The following is a 13228-nucleotide window of genomic DNA, read 5'->3' on the forward strand; positions in this document are numbered from 1 at the left end:
GGTATTATAAGCACTTTCTATTTCTAGATGAATGTGACCCTTTCCATTTGTAGGCCACTTAAGTGATAAACAAAATAACTGCTTTTTTTTTTTCCTGTTATGGGGCCTGAATTCTGGGCCTGGGTGCTTTCCCTCAGCTCTTCGGCTCAAGGTGAGCACTCTACCACTTGAGCCACAGCACCACTTTTGTTTTTTTCTGCTTATGTGGTACTTATGTGGAATCAAACCTAGGGCCTCATGCAAACAAGACAATCACTGTACCACTGAGCCACCTTCCCAGCCCAGTAGCTGCTTTTTTAACCCTTTTAACCCTTCAAGCTCTTCATACTCACTGAGGATGCTAAAATCAAGCAAGAGGTATTTTCATTATTCAATTTCAGATTCCTTGTTATACTCTGCTTAGATGCTGGCTCTAAAATGTTCCCTAGAGTCTACCTTTCTCATTGAATTATTTACTTCTCCTCAAATAACATACAGATTGCAATTCTTTTTTTCTTTTCACTTGCTGTAGGATTTCCTTTTCCTCTGTTCTAGTCAGTACTAAGCTAGGATTCTAAGCTGACCTTAGGTATTGTGAATATTGATTCCTAATTCCTGAGTACTGATCCACCATAAGAGAAAGTAGAACATTGTAAGATTCTATCTTCCTTTGTAGCCCAAACTGACTTCTAACTTGTAGTCCATTGGTGTCAGCCAACTGAATGGTGGGATAATAGACATGTAACCTCATGCCTGGCTCCTTGTGTTTCCAGAGCTTTGGTTTAAGCCTTAAAGAGTGAGTATAGGACTGGGAAGGTGGCTCAGTGGTAGAGTGCTTGCCTTGCATGCATGAGGCTCTGGGTTCGATTCCTCAGCACCACATAACCAGAAAAAGCCAGAAGTGGCAGTGTGGCTTAAGTGGTAGAGTGCTTGCCTTGAGCTGAAGAGCTGAGGGACAGCACCCAGGCCCAGAGTTCAGGCCCCACGACCACCCAAAAAAAAAAGTGAGTATAGTTGTTTTTCTTTAGCACCTTAATTATTTGTTAATTTACTCATCAAAATGTTTGAGTGCTTACTGTGTGTGTGTGTGTGTGTGTGTGTGTGTGTGTGTGTGTGTATACATAGCACAGAAACAGTTTACTCTCAAAGTTATTGTAGCTTAGGCTCAATTTGAACTCAGGAGTTTCCTTTGCCAGCCTCTCTAGGGCTGGAATTAAAGGGTGCAGTTATACCAAGGAAATTTTCATTCCCTAAAAAAGATTTACATACTTGGAATTACCAGTACTCTGAACAAGCTGGAGGACCTGTGTTTTGAACAGGGCTAGGCCTCTTCACAAACATTCTCCTTTATTACGAGGAAACATCTTGAAGAATATCTAATAGCCTTGTTCCATTTAACTAGATAAGAGTTGTAGTCCAAGAAGCAGAGTTTACCTCTATTTGTTCTTTGCAGGAAGTTGGCCATCAGAACACTCCCCTCAAAAAGCATCAAGGTGGTTCAAATACTCAGTCATTTCCAGTAACAGACCAGGTACTGGAAAATCTGACCCCAGGAATAGCTTCTAGTACTGAACCCACAGGTAAGTGTTTTCTAATTGTACTTCCCTTAAAATGTAGATTTCAGCTCACTGTAATCTTGGTAATTGGACTAGAAAGCAGGAGTTACATAGCTTAGCTATGGTAAATAATGCTGCAGTGAACATAGGTGTGCTGGTAGCTTTAGTGTGGCCTTGTTTGTGATCATTTGGGTAAATGCCCAGGACTAGAATTACTGGATCATAGGAGAGCTCTAAGTTTAGTCTTTTGAGGAACCTTCATACTGCTTTCCAGAGTGGTTGAACCAGTTTATATTCTCACGAACAGTGTAGTAGCATTCCCTTTTGGCCACTTCCCCACCAGCCTCTGTTATTGTTTGTTTTCTTGATAATGGCCATCCTAACTGGGGTGAGGTGGAATCTCATTGTATTTTTGATGTGTGTTTCTTTTATGGCCAGAGATATTGAACATTTCTTCATGTATCTATTGACTATTCTTATTTCCTTTCCAGAGAAGGCTCTTTTTATTTCTTTAGACCACTTATTAATGGGGTGGTTGTTTCTTTAAGGATTTGTTATTGGGGAGGGTTAACTTTTTTGAGCTCTAATAAGGAACCAAACCAAATGCCCTTCAGTAGATGAATGGATCAGGAAAATGTGGTATATATACACAATGGAATTCTATGCTTCCGTCAAAAAGAATGACATCTCCCCATTCATAAGGAAATGGAAAGACTTGGGGAAAAAATCATATTAAGTGAAATGAGACAGACCCAAAGAAACATAGGCTCCATGGTTTCCCTCATTAGTAATAATTAGTGTATGTCTAGGATAGTTCTAGCAGAGGATCATAATAGATCATAGTATGTACATATGATCATATAAAATGATGCCAATCAAAATATACTCCAAGATATGGAAACCAGAGGCGTTTCTTTGTGTTGTTTTTTAATGTACTGTGTGAAGTTATTTCTTTTTTCTTTCTTTCTTTTTTTTCCTTTGGTTTATCCCCTGTTGTCACTGTTTTTGATTCTGGTACCCTGTGTCTTATATATACATTTGTCTGATTTGGGGAATGAAAGAGGAATGACAAAATGGTGAGATAAATAACAAAAAGTGAACTAATGCAACTCAAAAAATACTATGTTGGAAATAAACTTTACAACATGGTGGGGAGGGAAAGTGGGAGAAAAATGAGGGACAGGGTAAGACTGTTCAATAGGAAATGTACTCATTACCTTACTTATATAACTGTAACCCCTCTGTACATCACCTTTACAATAAAATAAAATAAAGCAGGAGTTACCTTCGCCTGTAAAGGGCAGATGCAGTTCATTTTACTCATTTCCACTAACCATGCAGATGCTTCCCCATGAATTCGCTTTCAGAGTGAGAACTCATATTTTCCCTCCACCCCCATTTCTCTCCCTCTCCTTCCTAGGTAGCATAGGCTAGCCTTGAACCTGCCCCTGTCTCCTAAATACTAGGATTGTAAGTGTGACTTACCATGCCTAGAGTTCATGGGCTATGTGCTAGGTATTTATTTTTTTATGGTACCTTGGATTTTATCCAGGGCTTTCATCTGCTAGACAAATACTCTACCACTTGGAGCATGTCTCTTGGCTATAACTTTTTTTTTTTTTTTTGAGAAACATTCAATAATATCTGATGAACTGTAAATGTGTGTACCAACTTTAATTCAGCTTTTTTCACAAATGGTCTAGGAACTAGATTCTTGAATTACTATGTAGTTTCTAATATTAATAATGTATATTATAAGAAAACCTAGGTGACATAAATGCGTATCAGAAGACTAAATAAATTGCATTACGTACATGTAATCAAGTACTTCGTAGCGGCCTAGAAGAATAAGGTAGTTTTATAAGATAGTTATTGTAGGCACTTCAGGGAGCCATAGTTTGAAATTTCTTTATTGGGATTAAGTAATTACATAAATTTATTGTGGCATAGTGGTACTTAGCTACTAAGTCACCAACACATTTTAACCTTCACATTGCAAATTGTTATTATCTTGATCTACAAAGCTTATGAACTCTACAGACTTTAACAATAAAACTATTTCTTCCGAATTTGATGTGTACATTTCTTTCCTTTTGCTTAGAGTCAGCTGTTTCCTCTTTCTCTCCCATTTCCTCCCTCCTGTCACCACCCTGAGTTGCTTAGTTCACTTTCATAAAAATCCAGTGCAGCTGATAGGCCCCTCTGCTGTATTGTTTTCACTTGTTTTCCTCTAGTTCTGTGCCCTCCTCCTAGTTTCCCTCAGATGTGAAAATATATATACCATATATGGGGTCAAGAACATAAAGTCGGCTAGAAACTATATGACAAATTAAGAAGAGGTCCTTTGTTTCTTGGGTCCCGTTTACTTTGTCATATCTTGTTGCATTTTGAATCTACATAGTTTGTAATTTTCAATGTACATTTTTTTATTTTCAATGTACATTTTTTATAATCTTTGTTATACTATTATGAATATATATTTTTTTCTTTTTTGGGGTAGAGAGTGTGTATTGAGAATTAGGTCTTGCTATGTAGTTGAGATTAAGCTAATGATCATTCTTCTTCAGGCTCTGAGAAATGAGATCACAGGCATGTGCTAACATTCCTTGCTAAATGTAATCATTTTGATTGTCAAGTATTGAGAGAGATACTGAACTGATTAAAAGAATCCAGATTGTTAAGTGGTGAGAGATATACCCAACTAATTAAAATAATCTAAGGTTTTGGACACTTTAGATGATGTAATCTGTAATCAGAGATAATTTTGCTTCTTTTCTAATTTGGATACCTTTTATTTCTTTATCTTGCTTTGGCTAGGACTTTCAATACCAGTAAGTAACAATAGTGAGAACAGGCATCTTCTTGTTTCTGATCTCAGGAAAACTTTGTTTTTCACTTTTGTGTACAGTGTAAGGTTTGTCATGTATGGCCTGAATTGTGCTGGGGTAGTTTTATTGTAGCCTCCTTTTTTCAGTGATTCTTGACATATTTTGTTTTGAAAACCAGAGTACAGAGCAGTATGTGTAGTATGACCACCTTCTGATAAAACACTAAAACAAAAGAATGTGTACATATCCCAAGGGAATGGAAGATGAGTGAAACCAAAAAAAAAAAAAATCTGGCAATATTGGTGCCCCTTTTTTCTCTTCTGGTGGGAGATTAAAGCTAGAGCAAGTATTTGGGAGCATTCTCTGTATGTATAGATTTGAATATTTTTGGTGCATATATTTATAACAGAATGCATATGAGTCTTTTAAATTTCCAAGTTATTATATATATGTATATGTATTCATAGGGTCTTTTTCAATTTCTTTTTTAGGTGTTACTGAATGCAAAATGACTAAGTCTAGTCCTCTGAAAATAACGTTGTTTTTAGAAGAGGAAAAGTCCTTAAAAGTAACATCAGACCCAAAGATTGAGCAGCAGACCGGTTGGTTTTTATTCTTTGTTGCTTGCTAATTCTAGACACATTATAAGAAGTAATATATTGATGGAGCCATGTGTTCCCATGAGTTGTGTTCTCTCTTTTAAAAATGTCTTGTAATTTCATAATATTCCAGGTTAGGAAATGCTATAGCTTCTGTTAGGATGTGAAGATGTGTGTTGTGCCATGGTTAGAGTTATTGTTAGATTACAGACTCCTGTGAACATCTGGTCGAGACCCTCACTCCCCCCCCCCCACAATTGTATCAGATCAGGTGGTAAAGGGGTTAGTGACCTAAAGACTTACTGTGAGCTTTTAATAATTTTCTATTGCTGTCTGCTGTGTGAAATAATAGAAAAGTAGTTTAAAAGAACACTTTGAAAGTGAACCTTTTGTGTGTGTGTGTGTGTTTTTGTGTGCGTGTACCAGTATTAGGGCTTGAACTCAGGGCCTGGGCACTGTCCCTTAGATTTTTTGCTCTGGGCTAGCACTCTACCACTTGAGCCACAGCTCCATTTCTGGCCTTTTGGTGGTTAATTGAAGAAAAAGGGCTCATGGTATTTCCTGTGTGGGCTGATTTTGAGTCATAGTCCTCAGATCTTAGCCTCCTGGGTAGCTAGAATTATATATGAGCCATTGATTCTAGGCTTTCATATTCTTAAGTTCAGGACATTCAATCAACTTTTCGTAGATTTAACCTTCATTTCTTAGAAAATGTCATTGGAACTTTAAGAATTGTCTTGGTTTCATGTATTAGTACTGTTTTCTTTTTTATTTAGGCTTTTTCCTGTGTTTATTTAGTAAGCATGTGAATATTAAGTCTTCTTTGCTGCCCCTTTAATTCTTAAAGGTCTAACCTTAGTATTCATACACCAAAATATCTTTCAGAAGTGGTACGTGAAATTGAAATGAGTGTGGACGATGATATCAATAGTTCGAAAGTCATCAATGACATCTTCAGTGATGTCCTAGAGGAAGGTGAGCTGGATGTGGGAAAGAGCCAGGAGGAAGAGGACCAAGTGGAAGGCGAGAACACTGACGAGCAGGAAGATGCTCTCAACATCTCCTCCATGTCCCTACTTGCTCCCTTAGCACAGACGGTGGGCGTAGTGAATCCTGAGGTGAGATGCCAGGAGGCCCTGGCATAGATGATTTGAGTAATATAGGAATAAGACCATTCCTTTTTGGTTGTTGCTGCTCTTTAAGAGAATATAAAAGGCTTCACTTGTACCTTGTGAGCTTTCTCCTTCTCTCCTCTCTTGCTCCTCTCTCTCTTTCCTCTCCCCCTCTCTCTGCTTCTGTCTGTCAGTCTCTGTCCCTCCCTCCCTCCGTCCCTCCCTCCCATCATGAGGCTAGAACTCAGGACTTAGACCTTGTCCCTGAGTGCTTTCACACGTTTTGAGCCACAGCTCCACTTCCATCTTGTGGGCTTTAGATAATATTGCTCAATGGGCTGTAATCCTGCTGTGGCATTTACTCATTGTTATTTCTCCCTTTGGTGTCATAGTCTCCTGATCTAAACTAGGTTAATCATTATGCCTGCATCAAACTAGTATTGAGCTGAGAGCCATTAGTAGCTGTAGATCAAAAGAAATTGAGTAAACTGCTCCTCTGGAGCTTGGTTCAATTAGGTCTACTATCTATATATCTATGTCTCCCTGTATCTATCTATGTGTCTATTTATTATTTTTGTGCTGCTGCTAGACTGGTGAGGGTGATTTCTCTGAGCTTTTTGTAGTCAAGGCTAGTGCTCTACCAACCTGAGCCACAGTTGCACTTCCTGTTTTTTGGTGGTTAATTGGAGATAAGAGTCTCAAGGACTTTCCTGTATGGGCTGGCTTTGAACTACAGCCCTCTGATATCAGTGTCCTGAGTAGGTGGGATTGTAAGTTCCTAGCTAGATTTATTTTTACAAAGAATATCCTGTGTTGCTTATTCATTTGCTTATTCCTGTGTGCTTTTTCATTTGCTTTTTCACAAATTTTCTCATTTTGCTTTGTTTTTATTACTTATTTATGACTTATTGAATTTATTTATTTTCTCAAGATTAAATAAACAAATTATTTGGAAACAGTTACTAGCCTATAACTGATAAGCATTAATAGATGCTGTACATAACTTCACCAATATTTGAATGCTGAGTATGTGGTTCTCTTCTGCACACTCAGCACATGGGAGGCTAAGGCAGGAGAGTGGCAAGGTTCAGGCCAGTCTAGGTACAGATTGGAGGAATCTATCTAAAAAACAAAATGGAAAAAATGGAATATCTAATAAAGTTGAAAAAAATATTATCTTTTTTCCTATAGAGTTTTGTCTCCTCACCTAAACTGGAATTGGAAGACCCTAGCCTCAGTGATGAAAGTCCCAAGCCGGGAAAATTCCAGAGAACCCGAGTCCCTCGAGCTGAGTCTGGTGATAGCATTAGTTCTGAGGACCGAGGCCTTCTTTACAGGTAAGGATATAGGGGAGGCATGCACTCACTCAGGGTCATAGTCTACATGGATAATTTTGTTCATAACTCATCTGTATCAAGTTTGTAATAACTTTTCAGCCTCTTTTCACCAAAGGGCATCTCCATGCTGGTGAAATGTTTAATATTATTGTCAGATTCTGCTGATACATTCAATAGGATTATTTTCAGTGTGTTTCTGGACTTCTAACTATGATTTTTTTTCCCCCCTGAAGCATTGATGCTTATAGGTCTCAGAGGTTCAAAGAAACAGAGCGCCCTTCAATAAAGCAAGTGATAGTTCGGAAAGAAGATGTTACATCAAGATTAGATGAAAAAAAGAATGACTTTTCTGGTCACATTAATATCAAACAGAAGATGCAGGTATGTGCTTCTGTGTGGAGGTTGTGAATTCTACTCTGTGATATTCATGGCCCTATTCCATTCCTCCCTGCACCCTGATGTCTAGAGTGGTGTCTGACACAGAAAACTTCACAAGCCATGCTGGAATTCAGTTTATTTCCAGAAAGGTACTCTTGGAAGCTTGTTATTGTTGAGTGATTGTTTAAACATGTCTGCTGTAAATATCTTTCAGCTATGACTATTAAAATTGGAAAATAGTGAAGTGTAAAATTTATTATGCCTCTCAAGGTTTTTTGTCTGAAAGACTGCCAAGTTTTAAAAAAAATATATTAAAAAAATATATTTTATATCTATATATATCTATATATATTTTATATATTTATTTGCCTGTCTTGGGGGCTTGAACTCAGGGCCCTGGGTACTGTCCCTGAGCTTTTTTTTTTTTTTCTTTTTTCTCAAGACGAGCACTCTACCACTTGAGCCACAGCACCACTGCCGGCTTTTTTTGTTCATGTAGTACTAAGGAACTGAACTCAGGGTTTCACGCATGCTAGGCAAGCACTCTACCACTAAGCCACATTCCCAGTCACCAAAATGACAAATTAGATAATTTTAAATTTATACTTTGTTAGACATAGCCTGGATTATAATTTTAATAAGCATCAGTTTGAAGTCTCTTCACAGAGAAGAATGTTTATAGTTTAGCCATGTTAAATGTTTTTGCTGTGTAATGTAGAAAGTTGAGCAGTGAAACTATTTTGCCTTTACTCTGAAAAATTTGGAAGTTAATCTGGTTAGATTAGTAAGAATAAAATGTGAGCTGTACTTACAAGTGTGGACTTTTTCTTCCTCTCTGGTTTCCCTAGGAGCTTAATAATGAAATAAATCTGCAGCAGACGGTGATCTACCAAGCAAGCCAGGCCCTCAACTGCTGTGTTGATGAAGAGCATGGGAAAGGGTCCCTGGAGGAAGCAGAAGCTGAGCGACTTCTTCTAATTGCAAGTAGGTGTCACACCAGAAACAGTTTCCCTGAGGCCAGCCAGGCATAACATGTCCTCGGATATAGTCAGAAGTCTTGAGTCTTAAAGATTCTGGAAATCTTTTCCTAATCATCTGTTTCAGTTGAACAGCTTATTCTTTGTACTTATATAAACTGAAATATTTCCATGTAAAATAAATTGTAGTTTACATGAAAAGTAAAAGCATCTTCATTTACACTCCTGTTTGTCTCTATCCCTTTAGATACATGTACAGTTAAAACAATTCGGATCAGTTTTGTTGTGATGTGTGGTTGTAGTGGGGCATGCTAGAAGGAAAGACACAGGATCTCATCTAGGAAAAGGGATTAACAGTTGGTGTTGTAGTTATGAGGACTTGGTAAATAGATGAGTAATTTGACCCAAATACCTAACACCAGTCAACTTTGGTCTTAAGTATAATTACTGTCTCAGTGCCCTTTCTTGAATAGGCAGACATGTAAGAAAAGTTGCAGTTTTAACATTTGGAATAATATTCACTTGCATATTTCTGCCTAGCTGAGAAGAGAACGCTTCTGATTGATGAGCTGAATAAACTGAAGACTGAAGGGCCTCAGAGGAAGAACAGGGCTGGTCCTGCATGCCAGAGTGAATCTGTTGCCTCAAAGGGATCCATCACTTTGTCAGAAATCCGCTTGCCTTTGAAGGCAGATTTTGTCTGTAGCCTGGCTCAGAAACTAGGTATGCTGATTTTGAGTTCCTTCTAGACCACAGACTTAACCTAGATTGGATATGGACAAGAGAAGTACATGTAATGCATATATAAAGACACAATGCTCTTCAGTACTTTTTATCATAGTTGGTGCATAAAAGTGAAGGTACGTTTAATAGACAAGATAGGCCATGCTGCAGGGGATATGGCACATTTTCTCCTAAGATGATATTCTGACAGAATGTGCCATTTGACTTAAGTTAGTCAAGAGTACTGTAGAAGCATATGATTTATTGTACTTCCTCTGTTTGAGTTAAAACTCAACATGCTAGGCCAGGCCCTCGTGGCTCATACCTGTCATCATAGCTACTCTCAGAATGTTGGTATCTGAGGATCATGGTTCAAAGCCAGCCGGGGCAAGAAAGTCTGTCAGACTCTTATCTCCAATAAACTACTCAGAAAAAGTCAGAAATGGCACTGAAGCTAAAGTGGTAGAGTGCTAGCTGTGAGCAAACATTTTTATGTAAGTCAATTGAAGTATGATTGTATTCCTTTGGTCTTCCAGAATGCTGGATAGCTGTTCTGATTTTGTTTGTGTAATTATGTAATGTAATTATTTCTTCTAGATGCAGCAAATTACTATTATTTAATTATACTGAAAGCAGGAGCTGAAAATATGGTAGCCACACCGTTAGCAAGTACTTCCAACTCTCTCAATGGCGATGCCCTGACATTCACAACTACATTTACGCTGTAAGTGAATCAGGAGTTGGCTTGTTTAGACATGTTTTCCATTTAATAGAGTTAACACAGTTAACTCTAAGCACATAGGTGACATTTAATACCTTTTATGGTGCTCTGATGGAACTCAGGGCCTCATGTGTTCTAGGCACGTGCTATAGCATTGAGCTGCGTCCCAGTCGTGACAATTCCTAGAATGCTTTATGTCATCTTGTATAATGCAGCCTACAAACTCTTGTATATGTTTCTGATGGTATTTTTTCCATGTGATTGTAGATATTTAGTATTTTTAAGTATTGTATAGATTAGATCTGCACTACTTTTTTTTTTGGTCCTGGGGCTTGAACTCAGTGCCTGGGTGCTATCTCTGAGCCTCTTGTGCTCAAGGCTAGTGCTCTACCACTTGTGCCACAGTGCCACTTCTGGGTTTTTTTTGAGTAGTTTATTGGACATAAGAGTCTCATGGACTTCCTTTCATGGGCAAATGTGATCCTTAGATCTTAGTCTCTTTATTTTTATTTATTTATTTATTTTGGGTCCGGTCGTGGGGCCTAAACTCTGGGCCTGGCGCTGTCCCTCAGCTCTTCAGCTCAAGGCTAGCGCTGTATCACTTGAGCCACAGTCCCACTTCCGGCTTTTGTTTAATTTTTTTTGGGGGGTGATCTCAGTCTCTTGAGTAGCTAAAATTATACATGAGCCCAGCTGCACCATAAATTTTATACCAGATTTAAATCTTATAATGTACTCTATATCTAGTCTTAATACAAAGATATTCATATTTAGTGTTAGATTTATTTTGAAATAACTAAGTCAAATCTATACTTGTATTAGATATCTTGAGGTACAAATTCTGAGGAAAATATTTCCGTAAGAAAAAGAATCTACTTGTCTTACCAACTTTTATTGTTTTTAGTTAAAACCACAATGGATTCTTTTATTCTCAGAGCCCCGAAATAGTTCTTTGGCATTATTTTTAGAGACATAACTTAGTTTTTCTTCAGTTACATTTAATGCTTTTTTTTTTTCCAGGCAAGATGTGTCCAATGATTTTGAAATAAATATTGAGGTTTACAGTTTGGTAAGCAGTTAAGGATTTCTAAAGTAACCAATTGTGTGTTTTTCTTAACATTACATAACACATTTTAAGCTAATAATATTTTGGGTTTATGAATAGGTACAAAAGAAAGATTCCTCCGGTCCTGATAAGAAGAAAAAAGCATCAAAGTCCAAGGTGAGAATGACAGGAGTCTAGTGAAAATATTACAGTCAGAAATATTGTTGATCATATTAATTTGATGGGTGTTTTGGAATGACAAGTCCCTACTCTTTGCTTATTGCCCTGTGTAGTGTGAGTACTACATGTGGGTTAATCAGATGGTGCAGGTCCTAAATGGTATGCTTAAATGGACATGTGGCAGCTAACGTTTAAAAAGCTGCTAAAGCCGGGCGCTGGTGGCTCATGCCTGTAATCCTAGCTACTCAGGAGGCTGAGATCTGAGGATCGCGGTTCAAAGCCAGCCCGGGCAGGAAAGACCGTGAGACTCCTATCTCCAATAAACCACCAGAAAACCGGAAGTGACGCTGTAGCTCAAATGGTAGAGCGCTCGCCTTGAGCTAAAGAGCTGAGGGACAGCGCCCAGGCCCGGAGTTCAAGCCCCACGACCGACAAAAAAAAAAACAAAAAACAAAATAAAAAGCTGCTAAACCCTCCCCTGATGCTCTTACTAAATTATCTACCACGATGTGGTTATGTGCTCACTTGTGCAGGGTAAGGGTAGAGCCAAAGCTTAGCCCCATCTTTCTGGTCCACTCTTGTTTTCCTCCTCTCATGAACATCTTTTCTCTATTCTGACTTTTTGTTGGAAAGAAAAAATGAGAAGAAAATTTTATTTATTTATTTATTTATTCCTTTTTTCTTATTGTGAAAATACTATACAGAGGGGTTACAATTACATGGGCAAGATAATGAGCACATTTCTTATCAAGCATTGTGGCCTCCTCCTTTGTTTCCCCTTCCCCATCCCCTTCTCTCCCCCCCCTCCCACCCAACCCTCCCCCCCCCCACCAAAGTTGTAAAGTTCGTTTTCGACATAATGACTTGTACATCTCATCGTTGCAATGGGTCCACCTGTGTCCCTATTTAAACGATTTGTTTTTTCCCTTCCCCTCCACAAATTATGCCAACATCAAATACAGTGAAAGTAGGGATTATACTGTGGGGGAGGGATGTACAAAACAACAAAGAAATAATCTTATGAATGTGTTAGAAACAATCGCATGAAAGAAAAAAAAATTTGAATACATATCTTAGGGTTCATTTCCCTAACATTAACTTAACTGACCTTTTCTGCTTGACTCAGTCATATTACTAACAAATAGCATCTGTTAAAAACTTTTAATAAGGTAGTAAGGGTTACGAAAGTAATAGAAGGTGTGAATTTGGTCACAGCACATTACATGCATGTATAGGAATACCACAATGAAACCCTTTGTACAATTAATATACATTAATTAACAGAGAAAAAGTATGTTGGGAAAGGCTTCATAAAGGACTTGAATATGATCTAGTCATATTTATTGTTTATATGAGAATATTTGTTGTTTTTAAGCTTTGAATCACAATATTTAATAGGAAACAAATTATACTATCTCTTCTTGTAGACTATTACTCCAAAGAGACTCCTTACATCTATAACCACAGTAAGTATATATATATATATATATATATTTTTTTTTTTTTTTTCGGTCATGGGGCTTGAACTCTGGGCTTGGGTGCTGCTGTCCCTCAGCTCTCCAGCTCACGGCAAGTGCTTTGCTGCTTGAGCCACAGCGCCACTTCCAGTTTTCTGGTGATTAATTGGAGATAAGAGTCTCAGGCACTTTCCTGCCTGGGCTGACTTTGAACTGTGATCCTCAGATCTCAGCCTCCTGAGTAGCTAGGATTACAGGCGTGAGCCACCTGTACCTGGAGTAAGTATAATTTTTAAGAAACTGAGTTCTCTTGAGTTTTCTTCATCTTGCACATAA

General features: G+C 38.1%; 1 protein-coding gene across 1 annotated transcript in view; it reads left to right on the forward strand.

The window, feature by feature from the left end:
• Anln (anillin, actin binding protein) overlaps positions 1-13228 on the forward strand; it is a 47659-nt gene that overhangs the window by 17341 nt on the left and 17090 nt on the right. The window contains exons 8-18 of the mRNA XM_013036053.1: positions 1433-1559; positions 4855-4965; positions 5848-6080; positions 7266-7411; positions 7645-7792; positions 8638-8773; positions 9307-9489; positions 10087-10213; positions 11231-11279; positions 11376-11432; positions 12863-12901. Coding sequence (XP_012891507.1) covers positions 1433-1559; positions 4855-4965; positions 5848-6080; positions 7266-7411; positions 7645-7792; positions 8638-8773; positions 9307-9489; positions 10087-10213; positions 11231-11279; positions 11376-11432; positions 12863-12901 — 1356 coding nt within the window. The remainder of the gene's footprint in view (positions 1-1432; positions 1560-4854; positions 4966-5847; positions 6081-7265; positions 7412-7644; positions 7793-8637; positions 8774-9306; positions 9490-10086; positions 10214-11230; positions 11280-11375; positions 11433-12862; positions 12902-13228) is intronic.

The sequence above is a fragment of the Dipodomys ordii genome, unplaced genomic scaffold, assembly GCF_000151885.1.
Source record: "Dipodomys ordii isolate 6190 unplaced genomic scaffold, Dord_2.0 Scaffold245, whole genome shotgun sequence".
NCBI lineage: Eukaryota > Metazoa > Chordata > Mammalia > Rodentia > Heteromyidae > Dipodomys > Dipodomys ordii.